General features: G+C 36.3%; 1 protein-coding gene across 2 annotated transcripts in view; it reads right to left on the bottom strand.

The window, feature by feature from the left end:
• Positions 1-600: 600 nt before the first annotated feature.
• Positions 601-23,007, bottom strand: part of homer3b (homer scaffold protein 3b) — a 36,357-nt gene continuing 13,950 nt past the window's right edge. The window contains exons 2-10 of one of the 2 annotated variants that reach the window (XM_079858385.1): positions 18,254-18,410; positions 18,006-18,137; positions 15,845-15,952; positions 13,360-13,368; positions 9,445-9,581; positions 8,637-8,793; positions 5,879-5,989; positions 2,059-2,139; positions 601-1,927 (exon numbers count right to left, since the gene is read on the bottom strand). In XM_079858385.1, coding sequence (XP_079714511.1) covers positions 1,742-1,927; positions 2,059-2,139; positions 5,879-5,989; positions 8,637-8,793; positions 9,445-9,581; positions 13,360-13,368; positions 15,845-15,952; positions 18,006-18,137; positions 18,254-18,410 — 1,078 coding nt within the window. In that variant the 3' untranslated portion in view covers positions 601-1,741. The remainder of the gene's footprint in view (positions 1,928-2,058; positions 2,140-5,878; positions 5,990-8,636; positions 8,794-9,444; positions 9,582-13,359; positions 13,369-15,844; positions 15,953-18,005; positions 18,138-18,253; positions 18,411-23,007) is intronic. The other variant, XM_079858386.1, reaches the window with a different exon arrangement.

Below are 23,007 nucleotides of genomic sequence, written 5' to 3' on the forward strand. Positions count from 1 at the left end.
AATGTAGTTTAAATCAAATGTAAATGTATGAATGCTATTATTTGGTTTAATATTTTGTAATATAATGCAATGATACTCAGACATTTTTAAATATGACTATACTTTTAGGACCACTGTGTAACAGGATAATGAGTTACTAGACAATTTCCCCAAATTATTAATATTAATATAAAGGCTCATATGATGAGTTCTGACTCAAATTATATCAGCTTCACTAAACATAAATACAATAACACATTTAAAGTTTCATATGTTGCCTGAGGAGAGGTCTCATGAGGAGAATAATCTGTTTATATTTTTCATCATATTTTGCGAGTATCATGCATCATTCTACAATGAAGCACAACATTTCTTTAAAAAAAGCTACTTTGGATACTATTTTATAAAAATAAAAAACATAGCAAGCAACACTGCTTTAAAATGCACCATAACTATCATAATTAAATTTTATCCCAAAACAAGTGAATTTTATCCCAAAACACACATAATGAAGCAATCAGTGCAGCACTTTATTCCTTTATTATCTTCATAAACTATCATAAAGGCTATCTTGGGAGGGTTTTGGGTAGGGAAACAACAGTAAAAATTAAAGGACGTGTACACACAAAGCAAATACTTTTATTGGGAACTCATATAAAACCAACAACAACAGGCACACAATAGAAAAATAGTATATGTGCAAATGTCCTTGAGGTTATAGGGCAGATGTCCAAACGATGAAACATCAACAGTCGAGGTGAATGTTTAGGCTAAAGATATGTTTTTATAAAGAGGAAAAACTCCATATATAAAGGTTGGTATAAAGATGCACGCTGACGTATTGAAAACTAGCGGTCTATAAAATGTCTAAAGTGTTTTTCCTTAAGGGTTGTTGCCGTTAGAAGTGCCATTCTGAACTAATGGAATCAGACAGTGAAAACTGAATTGGAGTACTCTGTTGATCCTTGCAGAAATGCATAAGATTTAGAACTAACTACATATTTAAACAGAATGCAGCAGACTAGTTAAAATAAAAATAAATGAATAAATTAGTTAATGAAATAGGGAAGTCATGGTTAATTATTCACTCATGTTATAATTTGTTACTAAGAGAAATATCATGTTTTGTTAGATCTATGTGCTTTGATTTCCATGCTCCTCTTGTTGTCAATTGCATTAAGCAAACTTTATGAGGCATGTAAGAGAAACTAAGTTCAACAAGCCATTAAATCACTTAAGTGTCCTAACAGAGACATGCTGGTGTCCGTAAATATTGAGATATTTTCATTCTTCAGTTCTAGATATGTATCTAACAATAATACTGATAAATACATTGAACAGTAGCTTATATCTACAGAACGTTCTGTTATAAGTCTTACTCTAATTACTCATTTAGAAACTTAGTCACAACCAAATCACAGATCTCAACAACAATTTCAACTATATTGATATCTAGTACCAAAAACAGGTCTAAAAGAAGCTAGTCTTTTGGACAGTTCTTTATGGTTTTCCTCGTGACTATTTTAATCAAACGGGCTCCGTTCTATGAGCGAGAAACAAAGTTACACCGTTGGCTTTAAACTCTCAGGAAGCAAATGTGGAATGTGAATGCAAATATATTATTGTCATGCTACTTATCATCTCTAGTTTTTAGTACCATGACGAAACGTCGAGTTGTGCAGCTTGGGAAGATTCCAGTAGAGAATTCTCTTCGACCTCATATTGGTGGTTTTGCCATGCAATGTTTGTCCAACTGCAGTGGTCAATCCTCCAGGAGCTTGGCTAGGTTCTGTCGCAGGTCGCTCAAATCGTAGATCTTAACGTCTAAAGTTTCAATGACCTTCTGCACAGCACTCTGTGCCCTGTTCTGGGAATCCTGGGACGAAGCTAAAGCAATTTCTGCTGTTTGCACTTGTTTCTCCAACTCAGAGTTCTTCACTTCCAGGTCCTAATGTCAAGACAAATAAACATTCATCCCTAGGTCACTAAAACATAATCATATTTATACAGTGAAGTCCGAAGCTAGTGAAAATACTTCTGTTGTACACACCTAGTAGTAAAGTTAATAAAGAAATGTACCTGCATCCTTTGACTGGCCTCTTCCTTTTCTTTCTCCAGCTCACTAAAATCTGGTTTCTTGCCCCGCAGAGTCTTTATTTCCTGTAACAACCATTTTTAAATAGGAGTTCTACTTTATTTTCAATGTAAATTCGTCGGATTTAAATGGGATGTTTTACATGGGCTGTTTGTATACATATAGCCTACACATTCACTGCAAGGCCAAAAAGTGTCGGTGTTTGGATTTAAATAGGCTGGATGTTTGGATCATATTGTAGTGATTATTATGTTTCTATCATGTTACAGTATATGTTTGGCAACAGTTCTTCTAACCTTAATTGATTGATTGTGAAGCTTTTCATTTCTTAAAGGCACACCATGTAATTTTTCACCACTAGAGGTCACTTATTCAAAACAAAGGCATAGCTTGATGACGCCTTGATTTCACGGAATCATAGGAGTTGTTGTCTTCAACTCTACAGCCGGTGGAGAGTACGGGACTCGAGCAGAAATCATATTCATGGATGACCGGTAATGTATTAAAGATTTATTAAAGGGTCATGAAACCCCCCTCTTTCAGCTCAAGTCTAGCTCACAATCTTTTTGAAAAATGCAACTTAAATGGGCGTGGTGGCTGTGAGAAGAAGGGAGGGGAGTGGGTGTGCACAGCAGGGGAGAGGGGAGGGGGGATATCGACTGTCACTAAAAATCAGTGGTAAAAGTGAGGAAATGCTAAAAAAAAAAATTATAGCTGACAAAGTTAAAGTCTAATGAAATACACTGACACCTTATTTTTGTCCTTTCAGAAGTAACTGAATGCCCTGCTACATATATTAGCCTACAGTAATCATATTTCTATTTAAAATATATAAATGTACATGCATATGTATAATTTATTCATTATAAAATATATATTTGTTTATATACACACTATAAATGCTTATAGGATATTTGAAAATAATACATTTTCCGCTTGAAAAAAAAAACGTTCCGTAGCCTACATAGATCTACGCGCCCCCTAAACCCACATAATAAAGATGGACAGTGACATACTGTAGAAATTTGCACAAATTAAGCATATGCATGGGCGTGGTAGTGGGGGGAAAAGTGGACCTGACTACCCAGGGCCCCGTCTAGGGAGAGGGCCCTTTGAAATCCCATCAATTTTTTTTTTTTTTTTTTGTACATTTTTTTTTTTTTTTTTTGTAGCCTAATTCGAATTAATTGGGCCCTCCAATTGATGTCGTTATTCATTTCAAAATATATTGATAACACCAACTGAGAGAATGAACTCAGTGCCAGACACTCTGGACCCCCCCCCCCCCCCCTCAAAATGGTTTAGTCCGCCCATAGACGGCGGCAAACAAGTAACGCAGTGAGTCTTGAGCGGTCTAGAGCCTGGGAGCCTGATCATGCTGCGCAAAAAAAAGCGCAAATCGGGCTTTCAAAAAAAAGAAAGACAGGCAGGAAAAAGAAAGGAGGCAGAATGAGAGGAAGCAGCTGATGACTGCTTTCTTTCCAAAAGGTGAACTGAGTTTGCTTGTTATGCACCTACACATCCAATTAAAGTTAACGTAGTCAATTCCAGACAGCTGCTGCTAATGTATGCTAATGTTAAATCTTTAGCTTAGTTTGTCAACCAGGCTGCTTGTTGCTGTAAGTAAATTATGGGCCAGGCCTAACGTCAGGTTGCCAACATTAACCAGTTTCAGAAACAAACAGTGCTGTGCTTAAAAGCTATAGTCAATGCTCAATAAATTCATGATGTTATCAAAGCCAATGAATAGGGTTGCAAAATTCTGGGAATTTTCAAAGTTGGAAAATTTCCATGGGAGTTAACAGGAATATAAGGGAATTAATGGGAATTTACAAAACTGAAAGATTATTCCTTTATAGTTGACTTTTTTTTTTTTTTCATTATAGCAGGCTTAGCTTATTTGATTGGTTTCTGAGGGTACAGTTGTCTCGTGTTCTCCTGTTCAAAAATAAATGTTTTTAATTTAAAACTTTCATCAGTATCATGGATCAAAATGTTAGTACACAAACAAACCCGATGTAGTTTAAGGTTTAAAGGTATTTGAGCACAAGTAGGCCAAAAGCATCAATTCAGGTGGTGAATGAAAGAACCAGTCATTACTATAATCTGATTTGATTATAGATTTAAACACTATTTATAATTTATAATAAAAAAAATTCATTCAATTCATTCATGAATTTTCATTTTGCTAACCCGCATCGTACAATGGCATGTGTAGGGGGCCCACTGACATTGAGAGTATACAGGGCCCAGAATTTGGTGCTACGCCCCTGAGCATATGTTCCATACAATTGAGTTTTATCGAAATATCTACATTTTAATAACGAGTGATTATTTAACAAAAGGCAAGTAAAACGGGCAGGGTTACATTTTAGACACACACACACACACACACACACACACACACACCTCTGAAGCGAAAAGTCCTCGGGAGTCCTTGCATCATTCGCAAGACGAAACCTGCATTGGTGTACAAGGCCTAAGTCCACCATTCTCCCGTTGAATGGTTGCTACACACACATAGTTTAGATGTGTCCGTGGTTGATGGACAACCAACCGCCCGCAGTCAGAGTCTAGCCCTGGCAGCATCGTGGGGAGAGATGCACTGGAACTTTTGCACCACGAAAACAAACGCGCGGAATAATTAAGAGCAAGTGTCTTCTCATTGGATAAGAAAACTCAGTCATGAATAATTATGAGACACCGACGAGTCAACAAAGTACTATGGTGCTCTGTGACGTGGACACGATGAAGATTTTAAACCCGGAAGATGAAAACAGCGGAAAAAAAATTTAACCATTTTGCCCCTACTATTAAATCTAACAGATGCTAACATTGTCTTCAATGGTGTTCAACACACATACCTCTGTTAAAATCTCAGAAAATTTGGTTGAGGGTTTCATGACCCTTTAACATTACGAAAGCCCTTGGAAAAATATTAAAAAATGGTTGGGAGGGAACATGAAGATTAATTTGACAAGATCTTGATAAAAAAAATGTATGCGCTTCTTCATGGAAATAAATGTTGTGATGTTATTTCCATCAAGAGGTGCACACATTTTTGGTAAAGATCTTGTATTGACAATGCAAGAGGGTCAAGCACTCTGTGAAGTCTCCACCAGCACATCCCAAAGACTTTAAAAATCACTCAGAGGTGACAATTCATGTGTGAAAACAATTCTTCATGCTCTCTCATTACCATTCTTTCATATTTTGAGCCTGATGAATCTTGACATTGTCATCCTGGAATATGGCCATGATGTGTTTTCCTACATGGTTGTTTAAGAAATGAAAAGCTACACACTCCATCAATTAGTGTTAGAAGAACTGTTGCCAAACATATGCTAGAAAATAGAACAATAATTACTACAATAATGATCCAATCATAGACTCTTTAGCATTTGCCTATTTAAATCCAAACAGAGAATTTTTGGCCAGGCAGTGCAGTTTTATAATAAATCATTTTATTTTAAACAGATGTTGAAAATACAGGGTCTGGAGCGGCTGTGAAAGCGCTATTGAATATAATGGGATCAATCTATTCCTGGTGTGTCGTAAGAGTCATAAGCGTCCAGTGTAGACATGGTGGAATGTTGGACAATTCATGCTCTCAACTGTCGCAGCTTTCCATACATAGCGGAGGGGGAGGGGCTATCAGACTTTAATGTTGAATGACGAAACCGTATCAAATTCATGCACTACTTGGTTGAGTACATAGTATAAGTTCATAGTGTATAGTGCATAATTTGGGACACGACTGGAGTTTCTTGCTGTGTCAGTTCACTGTTATTACATAATCTTTACCTCATCTTTAGCTTTGATAAGGGCCTCCATCTCTGCCACAGACTGTGCGAGCTCCTCATTCCCAGTCTCACTGGAAGCAGAAACCCTGCTCTGAGCCTCCAGCTCTGCAACCTGAAATATGAAACCAACAGACCACATCTACTCCAAGTTCTCCCATCAAACTCCGGTTGAACAATCGGTCCCCGACTGTATAAAATCTCAGAATGTGCCATGTTGTACAATAAAAATCTAGTTTAAAACACATGCGCAAAGTTCTTAGAAATGTTCTCTTTTTATTCATGTTGTTTTTTCGAAAAACATGCTTATAATCCATTTTAAGATATCCCTGTTACTGAGTAATATTAGTTAACAACATGTAATTATGCATAATTTAGGGTAAGATGGAGAAAGATGACCCTCCCCACCCCACCCCACCTTAATTTTTTCTCTTGACCATAGATGACACAAAATCTCATCTCAGCACTTTTGATGAATGGCTATGCTATTTTTAATTTTGTCATTTCATCTGAATATCAACATTTGTGAGATTTAGTCAGTCGAAACAGTTTTGAGGTTAATTGGTCTAATTTTGTGTCTCTGGACAATAGTGATCTACAGTATGACATTTTTTGTGTCTATTTGTTAATGAGGGATGTGTGGACACATTCATGTTTTTTAGATTTGTGGTGTAAAAGTAATAGTTTTGTTTATTTTGAAGTAAAAAGATCAAATTAGACCACTGGGGTAAGACTTTTACATTCTGTGAAAGTTTATCCAGGGAGGCTTCTTACCCCAGGTAGGGGGACAACTTATAATTTTACATTTTTTTCTATAACTAAATTAGCAAATGTTTCTTTTTTTAATTTCTTTAATAACAAACTGGCTGATGCATTATAAACCTGCACATGCTAAACGTATATCTTAATATGTATATCTAAACAATTTAAAAGTAAATGTTGATGGGCCCCATTGACATCCATAGTAATTTTTTTTCCATACTATGAAAGTCAATGGAGTTCATCAACTGTTTGGTTACCCATATTCTTCCAAATAATTCTTTTGTGTTCAGAAGAAGAAAAATTCATTCAGGTTTGGAACAACTTGAGGGCGAGTAAAAATGACTAAATGATTTTTGGGTGAACTATCCTTTTAATGTGTACTCAGGTTTTTTGATCCCACTGAAAAATACACTACCCTCTCCAGGAGTCACTACCACACTTAACTTTCCACACAGCCATGGTTTCTGTGACTGAGCGTCTTTTCTTCAGAGGTCGTTATAATTCACAGGAAACACTGAACCCATGCTCACCCCTGAGGGAAAGTAAAGCAGGCCATCACTGCACTGGAGCTTTTAGCACTGTCACACTTCAAGAGCCATTTTTTTTCTGTTTGTGTTAGGGAGAAACTTAGCGGTCTCATTTTCCCCATGGTCATTTGTCTTCCCTCTGTTCCGGGCAATGAAGGCGTATTGTCTTTTCCTAAAAATATCCCTCCGCACGCTCTCCGAAGACCTGAACTATATACGTCATCTGGTTGATGTTTGCTTCAGTAGACCTTCAAAGTGTTGTGGAATCATTTATGTATGATTATGTAAAAACACTGCCAAAGACTGCCTGAGGGAAAATATTCAGTTTGCTTGAGCAACTGCTAAAACAAATTGTTTGCACATGAGAATGTTTAAATGTGGACGTTATCCTTATGTGGTCCTCAAAAAGCAGCAGAGTGGGAAAAACTGTTTCATCTGGAACCTCTTCTTGTTTCTCCAAAAACTCTTATGAACATTTAATTTAACAACCAATATCGTTCCAAACCTGTATGACATTCTTCTGTGGAACAGAACAAAAGAAATTAAAAAAAATGTCCAGCACTATGGAAGTCAATGGGGTCCAGAAAGCATTGAACCCCACTGACTTTAAAAAACAATTTCTTCTTGAGTTCTGCAGACGAAATAAACAGCTTGGTGAAAACCGGATGCGTTTGGATCCAAGCATTTGGTCTCGAGTGACAGCAGCCTAAAATACCTGTCTGTGTCAATGTTAATCAAACAACAAAATATGTTAAGTAAATGCATACATGTTAAATTATCCTACTGTACCTGAAAACAGTACTTTATTTAATTTGTATCTCTATTGTATTTGTCCTATTTTTTGTAGTTTGCTTCTTATTTTTTTATATGTCCTATTGTTTGTAGTTTGCTTCTTATTTTTTTAATATAACAAAAATAAAATAACTATATGATATATATTGATATCATGAAATAAGTTTTTGGTCACATTCGCAAGACACTGCTAAAGACGTGAGACACGAGCATAACGGACATACACGTCCGTCTAGCGCGTTTACATTGAAAAATAATGGAAAAGTAGTGCAGTGGAATGGAAACACATGGTTTGTGTGAACACCCCTTAAGTGTGCTACACAAAGTTTCAGTGAATTTTTTGACAAGTGAAGTTGTGATAGATACTTTATGAGTACGTGGGAGGTGCCTGTCCATCCATCCCAAACTTTTTTCTAAAAACGACAGATCATTTAGCTAAAGACGACCCTTATTTGGCACCCTTAAGCTGCCTAAATATGGATTTTGGACTGTCAAAATGGTCTACATTGGGCACTATTCACTTGCATTTGATGGAGAAAACTCCTGGAATGTTTTCCTCCGAAACCTTAATTTTGCTTCGACCGAGGGAACAAAGTCATATACATCTAGGATGGCCTTGGGGCAAGTAAATAATCAGTAAACTTTAATTTTTGGTTGAACTGTTCCTTTAACATTCCTCACCTGCTCTCGGAGGCGATCTGTTTCTTCCTGATACTCGGCTAATTGTGTTTTCCAATGTTCAATGCTGCTGTTAGCTTCATGAAGAGCGGCTACAAGCTTAGCGTTACTGTCCCGAAGAGAAAACAGCTCTGCCTCTGAGTTCCTCTCACATATCGACCTGTGAACAAACCAACATCTGGGTTCGGTTACTCAAGTCTTTCCTTCTGAAACCTGAGGCAAAGACACATTTCAAAGAATTTCAGTCCAATGGCAGCAGATGGTAAACATCGCATGGTTGAGTTCTGAAATGTAATTTATTTTGTGTTGCCTTTATATTTTAAAAGATTACTAATGTCCCCTATCAAATTTTAGATTTAAAGGAGAATCATCTTATTTTGCGAGATAACTTTTGCAGGTTGAGTTCCTGAATCTGTGGCTTTGGGATGTTTTCACCATCAGCATGTTCAGTGTTGTGATTGTATGATGAAGTGATTCATGCTTGAATCTGTAAAACATTTGATGGTAAACTCACTGCCAATTACCCCAGAAAACTACTGAGGAGGAAGAGTACATCAGGCGGATTGATTAGATTCACGTGCATCTGAGTGAGATGGTTGTGGTTATACAGTAAATAGAGGAAAACAAACATGTGAAGCTGCTGTACCCCATTACAAAATATGAGGCAAATTAAATGACAAAATACATGAATTTTAAAGTTTGACCCCCAATTAATGTTGGAATTAGACATTACAAACAGAGACAAGTGAGAGTAAAAGAAAGTGTGAGATTTGATGGTTATAAGGGATTTTGTCAGATCTGTATATTTTACCCCTCGGAAAGCATCTTCCTCATCTGTTCTTTTTCCAAGCACTGCTCCATGTCAGCACTCTTGCTGCGAAACAACTTGTCCTCACTAGAGCCATTGACACCAAGCAGCGGAGGAGACTGACGGTCCACCGACAGCGCCTGTATTAGACACATTACAGGCAATAAAAACAATATATAAAATCGATATATCTATATCTATATCTATATATATATATATATACAGTACCAGTCAAAAGTTTGGAAACATTACTATTTTTAATGTTTTTGAAAGAAGTCTCTTATGCTCATCAAGCCTGCAGTTAAAAAAAAACTAAAAAAAAAAAAAAAAACAGTAATATTATGAAATATTATTACAATTTAAAATAATGGTTCTCTTTTTTAATATACTTTAAAATGTAATTTATTTTTGTAATGCAAAGCTGAATTTTCATCAGCAAGTACTCCAGTCTTTGGTGTCTTATGATCCTTCAGAAATCATTCTAATATGATGATTTGATACTCAGTTATTATCAATGATGGAAACAGTTGTGCTGTTTAATATATTTTTTTGGAATACTTTTTTCAGGATTCATTGATGAGTAAAACGTTAACAGCATTTATTCATAAAAACAGCATTTATTCAAAATAAAAACATTTCTAACAATATAAATCGTTACCATCACCTTTTATCAATTTAATGCATCCTTGTTGAATTAAAGTACTAATTTCTTAAAAAAAATAGTTATTGTTCCCAAACTTTTGAACGGTAGTGTATATTGTTACAAAAGATTTCTATTCTAAATGAATACAGTTCTTTTTAACTTTTTATTCATCAAATAATCCAGAAAAAAGTATTAAAAAGTACAGGTTATAAAAAAAAATATTAAGCAGCACAACTGTTTCCAACATTGATCATAAATCAACATATTAGAATGATTTCTGAAGGATCATGTGACACTGAAAACCAGAAAAATGCTGCTGAAAATTCAGCTCTGCATCACAAAAATAAATGATATTTTAAAGTATATTAAAATAGATAACCATTATTTTAAATTGCAATACTATTTCACAATATAACCTGTTTTTCTGTATTTTTAATCAAATAAATGCAGGCTTGATGAACATAAGAGACTTCTTTATATATATATATATAAAATAAATACAAATAAAAGTTTGGGGTCAGTAAGATTTTTTTAATTAATATTTGTGTTTACCAGGGACACATTAAATTGATCAAAAGTGACAGTAAAGACTTTTACAAAAAATAATCTTTCCAATAAATTGTTCTTTTGAACTAAAACAATTCTGAAAAAAAAAAAATGAATCACAGTTTCCACAAAAATATTAAGCAATACAAAATAAAAACAAAATCAGCATATTAGAATGATCTTTGAAGGATCATGTGACACTGAAGACTGGTAGCCTGGAAATCCAGACCCAAATATGAAAGATTAAGGGTCTGGCATTGAGTAATGAAAACGCCCAACTCGAGGGGCGGCACCACGCATGCATTTGAAAATCTCACTGCACGCAATTGGATAACACTATGACCAATCACAACAATACACGGGGTGACGTATCCAGAGCCCCATACGCTTAGCTACCAGCGGAGCTAACTGGTAGATTAGAGTTAGACTCTTGCCGTATCCGGTCGGCAAAACAGCAAAAACGTCCTTCTTGCAAAGGAACGATTCGAGCGTCGTCTTCTGTTCCTCTTTTAGATAAAAAGCCAAGTCTAACTCGTTCATTGTAGCGGCCAAAGCCGTTTCAAACAACTGGTGTTCATCCATAGCCATCTTGCAATGTTTACTAATGACTTTGATGTCGCAGCGCTGTCGTCATCTCACCTCTGGCCCACCTATATCAGATACACCGATGTGATTGGTGCAGCTCGGCTACAATGGCATAGTTAATGAGCATCATTACTCAATGCCAGAGCGACTCGCTGAGCAAATTCAAATTGTGCTTTTGCAAGAACTCTGGATTTCCAGGGTAGAAGACTGGAGTAATGATGCTGAAAACTCAGCTTTTTGCAATAATTAGTATATTTACAAGATATATGCAGTATTTATGAAATCTCTCCTCTTAAATGCCACCATTGATTTGGTGCTTTACAGGGAATGTCCACATTTAAAATGAACGACAGTCCCAGTGAGCTCACATTTTCAATCCTATGGTAAGTTAGATAACTCATAAAAGAACTTCTTTAAACAACACATTCTTAGTCTATTTGTTTGATGCAAAAAAAAAACTAAAAAAAACATGTGCACATGTGACTAAACCGGGCATGAGGCAACATATGCTGTTGATCTTTGATTCAAATTTGAAAGGACATCGGTTTATTTCAACCGGAAGAGTACTTCAAAAAGAAATGGGCTATTTTGCTTACACTGTATAACAGCAAGCACAGCCTTGGTTTTTCAAACATGTACAGTGTTTCTGTGGAGCAATGCATGCTCGCTCTCAGAAAAGCTTCTATAATTCAGCAATCTCAGATGCATTCCCCAAAGGAAGATGTTCTATTTCTAATCCGACCACTCAGGCCGATGACTTGTTTGCCTTCTCTATAGCGGTTCATGGCAGGCGTAGGGAGCTTGAGATGGAGCTCTCTGTGTGTTTAATATATTTAAAGGAAGAGCAAGAGGATTCAGAGATGACAACTCCACTACATAGTCAAACGCCCGGGTGCTCAATTCCTTCAATAATGTATCTTGCACATTTCTACGTTTTTAATGAGGGATCACATCACATATTTACAGCATATTCCCCTTATCATGAGCCAATGTTTTATTTGAATTTTTTTTGCTTCACAAACCAAATAAAATGACACTGAACTTTAGCAAAACTATAAGAAATAGCTCAAATTAAACTACCACCATCTTCCCCTAAATATCCTTCCTTTTAAAACAAGACGCTGGGGCAGGAATGTGTAGGACTTTTCATTTTATTTTATTTTTCGTTTCGTTTTATTTTTTGTTTGTTTTGTTTTTTAAAATATTTAAATTTAGCTTTAAATTTATTTTGTCTCAGTTTTAGCATTAGTACTTTTAGTACTTCAACTTATTATAAGTTAGTTACTAAAGAAATATTTTTAAGTTTTCTAAGTTCAAGTTTTTCCCAATTTACATTTTATTTTAGCTTTACTTCAATTAACAAAAACAAAAACAACACTGAGTGGGAGGGGACTATATTATTCTAGACACCGTTTGATTGGACACAAATTTGGACACACCCCTGAGTTCAAGATGATGTCATTAAGATCATTTTTTTCTCTGGAAAAAGAGCCACACAACTCCAATTTTGATGTTAAGAGATTTTGAAAAATGACTTCTATACAGATTGAGAAAAAAAACAGGAATATTGGTGTCTCCTGGGAAGTTTGTATTTACGAGGTGGGAAGTCGTGTTTACGACATCAGGTGCGTTCTAGTCACTTTCGTCAGAGTAAGATACCTTCTCTTAATTAACTACACAAAAATGCAGCAATGTTTTTAACTCTAATTCTAGAAAATAAAAAACAAAGAATATGCATCACGTCTGTTTTGCTTTTTTCTGTTTTTAATTAATTAAAAAAAACTAAGATAACTTTATCATTACATATTATATTGTTATATTACAATGCTATTCTCATGTTTCTCACTGACACGCCCTCAACTCGTAAACATCGGGGCTTAAAGAAAATCCCAAGCTTGCCACTCATATTAATGACATTTTGGCGTTCATGTGCGTTCAACTCATAAATACGATCTTTCCAACATGACTTGAACGCACCATATGTCATCTAGCATGGCAGGGTTTCATAACCAGGGCTTCCTGAGGGGTTTGAGGACCTCTGCCACAAGAGCGGAATGAATGTGCAGTGGTGTGTCAGCTGCACAGGGGACACAGGTGTGTCATTGTATGTGGAAACAGATGCAGACGGTAGTTTGGCAGCTTACCTGTGACAGCTGAGAGAGACAATCCCATCACCACAGAAGAGACATGGAGAGAAAGAAGATAGAAGCATTTAATTGATTAACATATCATTTAGTAAGAGGGCTGAATGTAGGTGATGCTTGCTAAGGGAACCCTTACTATTACAAACACTCATCCTTAACAGTTTGAACAAAAACATAAGTATGCCAAGTTTTGCACGGGCAAGGACACACACTTTCTTGCAAAAGATTCAAAACTGTATGAGTATGAACAGTATGAATTTAATAATGTATGAGCCATTATATAAACAGAATGCTGGATTTGGCCAGAAAGCTTTTAGAAGCAGACACACACATATAGATTCAGTGATCAAAGAGCACATCTATCTGTTTGACTTATTTATACTCTTCCATTTTTCACCCCATCACCCCTGGTCTAATGCAGCACCCCGAAAAAACACTTTATTAATTAATAAGGGCAGCATTATTCAGCGCACACTGTTGCTGTTTTGAACTCTAAACACTCAGGTTTGATTAAATAATGAATATCTCTCAGTCAGCGGTCTGTTTCATACGCTCTACAGAGGCACGTTTGAACGCAAAAGAGCTTATGGGATAAAAGCCTGTCATGGCCATTAAACCACTAAAGAATACTGTATATGGGCAAACAACACAAAGCATACTGCAGTACTATTAAGATATTTTGGGTTTTAAGATAATTTGAATGAAAATGAAGCATATTTTTCCAAATAATACTCATTACCGTAATGTATCCAGACTTTTTTTTCCAGACATTTTTACATACACAAAAGTAAAGACTCATAACTCCAAAACTATAGCAAGGAAAGTCAAAAAGTAGGTATCGTTTGATAGAAAACTTTCAATTTTAGAAAAAATTAAAAATTAATTTAATTTGGACATTCTCATGCTGAGAAACTGCTGATAAAAGATATATTTATATATTTATTTAACATAAATTTACATGTATTTATCAGCAAATATAAATAAAATATATATAAATTTGAAAGTAAAATGCACACGGCTGCACGGGCATTCATAAGCGATTTAAAAGCGAGGTGGAAAGGAGGGAAAAACTTCAATGTCCAACAGTGTTTTTACCATGTGTCACTATATTGCTATGTCTGATGCAGATCGTTTGATATGTACTGAGTATTTACACTGTAGCACCACAGTCAAACTGAATAGTTGTGATATGCTGTTCTTTCCTTTGCTTCGGCATTTGTGGGGTTAATGCGTTGGAATATCAGATATGGAAGAAAGCACGTACAGAATGCTGCTTTTGTTATCGTTTTGATCTAAGCCATTCCCTGTAAGAGACATCTTCTGTTTTTTCATCAGTGAGACATTACAACAGGTTTCATTTTATTTAAAACACAAAATTGCAAATGACAAAATATACAAGTTTTTCACTTTATCGAAAAGGATGTGAATAGCTATAAATAGCCTATCAGAATGACATTAATATGAATGAGTAATCCTTTGTCAATTATAACCATGGTAACTCCAAGTACTTATTTTAATATGCAAAACTGTGTTGTTACCCAACTATGTTACCCAATAATAGCAGTCTTGAATACGGCACGCCTATCAAAAACAGGATAGAAAATAGCTTACTTTTAAATTAGGATGTTTTTTTGATCTAAAAATTTAGATAACATTATAAGTGGACCTCAGATAACATTATAAATAAATAAAAAACATTATTCAGTTCAGTTCATTACCCCTTTAATTCAGCATAAATATATAATATATACACATTTAATATAATATAATACTATTTCTAATTTACTACTTTTGGTTTGGGGGTGAAATATTACGAAATATTGCAAGAACACGTTCTTGACTAAATTTACTGCACCTCTTATGGCAAACCAGTCAAACTGGATGGAGCAGTTTAATCAAAGAATAGATATTATATAAACTCATATTCTAATTTTATGTGTAAGTAGACTTTGATATACTCTCAGGCTGCTATAAAGAAGTGTAATGGTCATGGTCATGATAATTAAGGGCTGAGTGTGTCCACAAATGGTGAATGAAAAAGGTCAGCCAACTGTAAAGCAAAATGAACAGGGCATTTGAACTCCCCGGGTGACCGCACACACGGGGTTACATAACTTCACACGGGCTACAACCAGTTTACTGTGTCACCTCCTGGCATGTGAGGACATGCTTTGTAAGTCACACTTTCTAAGAATAAAAAAAAAAACAATAAACACAGTAAACACTTCTCTTATGTGACTGATATTAAAATTGTGATGGCCGCATTAGCTATCAAATCACTAAAGGCCAGTCGATCCTCTGTGCTATTGTTAGAGTGGTTAATAGGATGGAATGAAACGCTCTGGCACGTTATCTGAATCGAGCAGCTGAGAAAGTATGACATGAGTTATTACACGTCTAAATTTTAATCATCACGTTATGCTACTGTGTCGTTTTCAGTCACCCTTCTAAAGGGTTCAAGATTAACTCAAGTTATTGTGTTTACCTGTGGAGCAGAGATGTTTAGGCCAGGACTCAACAGCTCAAACTTCTCCTGTGATTTGTCCCGGACGAGACGTGCAGCCTCCTTAAACTCTTTAAACTGCTCTGAGAACTGCACAGACAATTACAGTGACATGATTAAAAGTTTCATAGTGACATTTTTTGAGCATATATAGCAATAAGTTACAAGAGGCCATGCTATATTGTGAAGTTAAGTCAAGTCACCTTTAATTATATAGCGTTTTATATAATACAGATTGTTTCACAGCTGCTTTACAGTGGTTAACAGAAAAATAATGTTTCAATGATGCAAACAGACTTCAATTCGGCTGTAAAGCAGCTGTAAAAAGACAATAGTACACAGTCATAATTCTGAAATCAGTTCAGTGTTGATTCAGTTTGGTTCAATAACTGTAAAGTTCTTCAATTAAGGAATGAGTTCAAATTAAGCTATAACGTCATCATCCAGATCAGTTCAGTTCTCATCCAATGGTGTCAGTGCATTCAAATCAATAATTTTGTTGAATATTAATTGAATACAGATGCTGCTTAAAGACATGACAAGCAGTGGACCCCAAAATGTTCTCTACATCTCTTTTAAACTGTCACTTGTGTTACATAATCAATAAGAAATACAATTATTAATGGTCAAATTAACATTCATAACTGTTTTGTTTGGTTAGCTTAAAAGCCAAGTGGTTTAGCACCTCTAAAGGTAAGGTCATTAGCGAACATTAGCTCCTCACACAAAAGTCACTTTCAAACCATGCAGCTTTCTGTCAATGCGACGAATACATGTGACCAACTTGCACCTGTTGCGAAACCTTTGCCTTCACATGAAATTTCCATCCCGACAACAAATTCGCAGAATATAGTATTCAGCTAACTGATTAGCTTTCTATTTTAGCATACCTTAGTCACGCTTTATATAACTACTTCGTACTTATATAATAAAAAAAATGTATTGTTCGGTACAATGTACTTATTGTGTTCATGTTATATTGCGAAACACTTTTGCTGCTATTGGAACACTATGCCAGAACTTTTACGTGCTTTTCCCTAATCACTGAAGTGACCTCGACATCCAGGTTAGCAGTAGCATTAGCCGTCAGGCAAGTGTTATTTAAATAAACTCCTGATGTACTTCCAAACTTTCCAATGCCTCGTTTTATGAGTACAGAACCTATTTGTACTACTGTAGAAGTTTGGTAACATTCTGGGCATTATTAGTGGGGTAATTTACGAGATACAACCTTGGATCCATTAGCGCCTGCACTAAGCCATTCGGCTGATATCTCTAAATAAGCTCTAACTTTAATAATGTTCGACCAAGGGAAAAAAGGCTTCTGGGGGGGGGGGGGGGGGGGGTGTTTGGCTCGAGGTCATGGTGCAAAGGACCCTAGGTTGATTTTACACCGAACCATCCCTTTAAAGGTGCTCTAAGTGATGTCACACGTTTTTTAGGCCAAAACATTTTTTGTCACATCCAGCAACCATCTCCTCACTATCCGCTAGCTGCCTGTCCCCTGAACACACTGTAAAAGCGGTCTCTGTAGACAGCCCAGGCTCCACAAACGGCAAGAAAAACAAACTGGCCCAGCCTGGACCACGAAACATAACATTTTATTTTAATTACCGACAAGAATGATTTGGGGGTGGGGGTGGGGGGTTTAGTGCGCGTGCACATGAAGGGGGGTGTGGGGAGTGGAGGAGAGAGAAGCATGAAGAGGGAAGTTAGCTAGAGGAGAAATGTCCTAACAACGACTAACATTATAACGACTATTCTTGAGAATTTTGATTTGGCCGACACACGACCAAAGAGACGACGTTCCGATGAACAAATAACAAAGAATAGGGAAAAGGAGATGGAATGCGAAGTCCCGAATTTACATCGAAAAAGCGTTCAAAAGAACTCCGCCGGCACAAGGGCTTCCAATCCGACATTCAGGTGGCTGGACAGGTGGGTAAATTCAGTTTGTTTTTTCTAAATGGTTCATGACTGTTTCAGGAAGCACGGAAGGGAGGGGGAGGGGACGGGATGAGGAGGAGGGAGGGTCGAGCTAGCCTCCGTTTTGTTTGACAATACTTCGAACGTCAACAAGAAGTGACGTCACCCAATATCGCTTAGAGCACCTTTAACATTAACTTCTACAATATGCATTTACCTGCTGAAGCTGCTGCTCAGTGGCAAACCCAAGGCCATACACTGTGTTCGCCCTGCTGTCCGCCCACTGGCCAAACTTCTGTGACGTTTTCGTGAAGGTCATATTAGGTGTGATGGTACTGTTGATAATAGCCTGTAGTAGAGCAAATATAAAAAATATAACATTTTGATTAATAAAATCAAGATGCAAATAAAAAACGTTAAACATTTTTACTGATAGTTGGATCACCTGTAGCCGAGGTCTCTCACCTTAGTGCCCCCTACGCTGATGATGCGATACACACTCCTGCCAGCATCATAGAAGAAGGAGACTGTGACGGCGTGTTTGCTGGCCGGAATCCAATTTCGTTTAGTGTCCGGGTCAATTTGGAAGACGTGTGCCTTCATGCTGAATAGTGGCTGCTCACTTTCAGGAGAAAAAAAAAAAAAACTCTGCGTTATTTAATTCTACATTAGGATGCCATCTTTACTCTTGGGCTGATGTAGGTCGATATTATATGAGAAGTGTGATCACAGAAACAGCAGCACTTGGACTGAGAAGCACCTAATTCAAGGTCAAGAATGGGACATCAAAGCCAGATCTGATTATGAAGGGGCACAGCCGTGCAAACAGGCTGAGAAAGGCCCTGTCTGAAACATTGCCACATCATCTTTTCATCAAATCAACATGAGATGATTATGGATGGATAAATCAAAGATATAAAACTTAAAACTTAAAAGATTAAAACTCATCTATTCACCGTGCTCAGTAAATAATTATTTTCCTCTCTATTTCTCTGTCTTCCACTTTTTCATTTTTTATGTTACATGCTTACTTTATCAAAATTGATGTTTTCTTTGATTATATAACTTCTCATGTTAATTATTTGTAGTTATTGGTGGTCTCCATCTGCTTTTCTGCTTGTTTGATTGTTATAATAAGCAGATTGCTTGTCTCTTTGTCTGTCAACTGTTTGTATTATTTTGTGAAGCGACCTTGGGTTCTCGAAAGGCGCTATAAAAAAATAAACATATTATTATTATTATTATATTTTGTCCTGTGAGAATGGCTAAGACTGCAGACTGTTCAACACTGATAGATAAAGGAACACGAAGTATGGACTGACATGGAATAGTGGATAAAACCTGAGTCTGCTAACCAGATGGTTGCTGGTTTGCGCCCAGCAAGGAGATCAGCATTATGCCCTTGAACACATCAATAGAAGTGTCTGCTGAAGGACTACTTACCACAATATGTAATCCAGCAATTTTTACAATTAAGTCCAAACCAAACACAATATGATATATGAACGCAAGTTTGGTTTGTTAATTTTTTTTTATGTTGAAAGAAGGCTCTTATGCTCACCAAGACTGCATTTATTTGAGAACAAATATAATAAAAACAGTTATATTGTGAAATACTATTACAATTAAAATAACTGTTTTCTATTTAATTCCTGTAATGGTAAAGCTGAGCTTTTTGCATCGTTACTCCAGTCTTCAGTGTCACATGATCCTTTTAAAATCATTCTAATATGCTGATTTGTTGCTCTAGATACATTTCTTATTATTATCAATGTTGAAAACAGTTGTGCTGCTTGATATTTTGTGGAAACTGTGATTAAAAAAAAATCAGGATTCTTTGATGAATAGAAAGTATTAAAGAACCGTATTTCCTTAAAATAGAAATCTTATGCATTGCACATTAAACTGAACACCCATAATAAGTGGTGTTTGAGTTCACGCATACTTGCATATGTTTCAGGTCTTATGAATTGTGTTCTTATGGATTTTGGAAACCAAGACCTCAAAAAAAATGTCCTGTTGCTTGTGATTTACAGTGAGGAGATACACTACTGGTAAAAAGTTTGGGGTTATTATTATTAAATTTTTTTTTATGAAATCAGAACTTCTATTTAGGAAGGGCACAATAAATTGATAAGTTACAGAAAGACATTTATAAATATTACCTAAACAACATTGGACCCCATATTAACTTTCACTAAATGGACGAATATATTCACTTGTTTTTCTTTAGTTTCTGCAGAAGAAAGTGAACTATCCCTTTAAAATCACTAGATTCACATCGCTCTCTGATGTGCCCTCTTGACCCTCTCCCTGCCAGCCAGGAGTCCACTGCCAAAAAGTAATGGTCTGATTCTAATGGCAAATCAGTGAGTAATCTTTCATCGAATTTTACCCATCAGTACAGCGAGAAGATCAGATTCATATCAGGCTTCGCTCTGGCACATCAGCCCTTTCCACACAATGCTGAAGGTCACACCTGTGTCAATAGCGTTGTGGGTCCATAGCAAATTCTGGGTCCATCAATCTTTCCTGAATTAAACCTCCAGAGGCCAAAGTGACATTTTGGTAATGCTTAATCACTCTGGCATTCTGGGAAGGTTATCTAGGACAGAAAACCTCCGGAAAAGGCGGTGCAGGTGCTCCATGCAGAAACTGTTTATCAAGCACTTCTGTTGCACAGTATGATATATAAAAAAGGTCTCCACTCCAACTTCTACAGTAATTTCACACCACAGCCAAGGACTTCATTCAGAGACTGAGCCTCCTGGATTGTTCCCAAGACTCCATAGAATATTTTTATGCCTCTAAGATCAAATAAGATCCCAATCATATCCTGCAAATACTGAAACTAGGAACAGCAGAACACACAATAAACAGGATGGAAAGAGACAAGTCTTTCTATTAAGGAGACGTCACCTGCTGAGTAATAGCACGCTGTTCTAAAATTTCACTTCTGATTTATGTGATCGTCTGACCCAATTACCAGGAAATCTCCAATAGCGCCAAATACAGAGTGCCATTTTGAGCCCATCTGAGAACAGCCAATCTCAGTTTATTTTTCTCGCCTGCACAGAAACGGAGTATTTAAATCCATGTCAATAAAGCCAGCCGGTCATGCACCTTCAGTGTACTTGCATGAGACGAATACGTTATGCTTCATAAGCATCTTTATCTGTGACCACAAAGTGACCACACACATAAAGCTCAAATATAGGGGAGACGGGAGAGTGGGGTAAGGTGAGCCATTTATTTTAATTATGTGGTCCTCAAGATAAGAGAAAATTAGGCAGAAGTACAATGAGAGTATCTAAAGTATCTATCATTTTAAATGATCAGAATACATCTATGAGAAAGGGTTCTAAAATATGGCTTCTTAAAAAAAAGTGTTCCTGTGGCTCAATTTACCCCAGGTTAGGGGTAAGTTGATCTGAGTCAGAGGGTAAGTTACACCATCTGGTTTCGCTGACCATCTAACTGAATCTAGGCCTAAATCAAACCCATGTAAAATTGTAAAGATAATTTACCTCTTTTTAAAACTAATTTAATAATCAAATTTCCTTTTACAAATAGTTAGGCTATATTCTTTTATTTAAGATAACTTTAACCCTTAAACAGGCAAGAGTAGAAAATGATAAGCAACAAATAATTTCATGCCATTTTTTATATCATCTGGACTTAAATCATATCCAAAAGAATTTTTGAAAAATGTTATGTATTTTGGATTTTATGAGTTGTGACTCCCAGTTCACATTGCCTGTTTAGGGTATAAAAAAAGGACCAAATCTATAACTGTAACTGCCATTGAATGTTTAAAACAATTATATCCTATACTCAGACCTGCAAAGTAAAAAAGGTGACAGTGTCGCCGGGGGGGGGGGGGGGGGTGGGGGGGGGGACTCATTTCTGAGCGCTTTATTAAACAGAAATTTGCTGTTGGTGTATTAGCCTAAAACAACACACTCGCCAGATTGTTTATCTAAATAGCCCTATGTTGTTAGAAATTACTGTTTACCAGGTATGCGGCGCATCCCATGCAACAAGAGATTAATATGGTTGCCAAATTGCTTTATGTTACACTTACTCTCGCATCAGCTGTTGTGTAAACAGTAGGGGTGTACGATACACTTGTGTCACGGTTCGGTTTGGTACATTTTTGATACAGCAAAAAGAAAGAAATACCAGAGAAATTTCCTTGATTTAATGGGGGCATTTTTTTTATTAAAACTGACATAATAAAGTATGATTTTTTTTTACTTTGAGCAATTCTGGAGCTACACTGCAAAAAATGCTTTTCTTACTTAGTATTTTTGTTTTGTTTCCAGTCCAAATATCAAAAAATTCTTAAATCAAGAAGCATTTACTAGAGAAGTAAAATGACATAAGAAATTCTGTTTTGTTTTAAGATAAAAAGAAAGTAATTTAAGTAATTTTTGCTTAAAACAAGCAAAATTATCTGCCAATGGGGTAAGCAAAAATTACTTAAATTACTTTCTTTTTATCTTAAAACAAAACAGAATTTCTTATGTCATTTTACTTCTCTAGTAAATGCGTCTTGATTTAAGAATTTTTTGATATTTGGACTGGAAACAAAACAAAGATATTAAGTAAGAAAAGCATTTTTTGCAGTGTAGGCTATAATTGACTCTTCTAGGAGCATATAAAACAAAACAGCTCCTTGGAAAAAATATTGTAGTAGTTATAAACAGGTTTATTCATGGCACAATGTTTCTTCCTGGTTTCCCCGTCAGCGCTGTTTGATCCATTAATAACGGAGAAATGTGAATGTTTCTCACTAGATCTTTCTCATTTATCGCAGCGATGTTATTACTTCTGTGGCGAATTCAAATGCTTTCTTTACTGGATCTCTTATTAGCGCTGTGTACTGGTTACGCTGCACTGGTTCAAACTGATAAACGGTCCGTCAACCACACAATAAAGAGCAGTTTCGTTCCGCTTGCTTTACGTTTGCCATTTGATGTTGGGCAATGTTGTGGTTGCGCCGGCGTCTCTTCATTATGAGCGCGCTTGCCACGCGCAACCCGCCTACATTTGAAATTTCAAAATACCCCCCCCCCCCCCCCAAAACAAAAACTCTCCGGTTCTACGCGATTCACGTAAATGACCCAATTGACCAAGAAAACGGCGATTGTCGCCGAAAAGCGACAAGTTTGCAGGTATGTATACTTCAACTCATATAATGTTGACATATTATACAC

This window comes from Squalius cephalus, assembly GCF_949319135.1.
Source record: "Squalius cephalus genome assembly, chromosome: 22".
In the NCBI taxonomy this organism is placed as follows: domain Eukaryota; kingdom Metazoa; phylum Chordata; class Actinopteri; order Cypriniformes; family Leuciscidae; genus Squalius; species Squalius cephalus.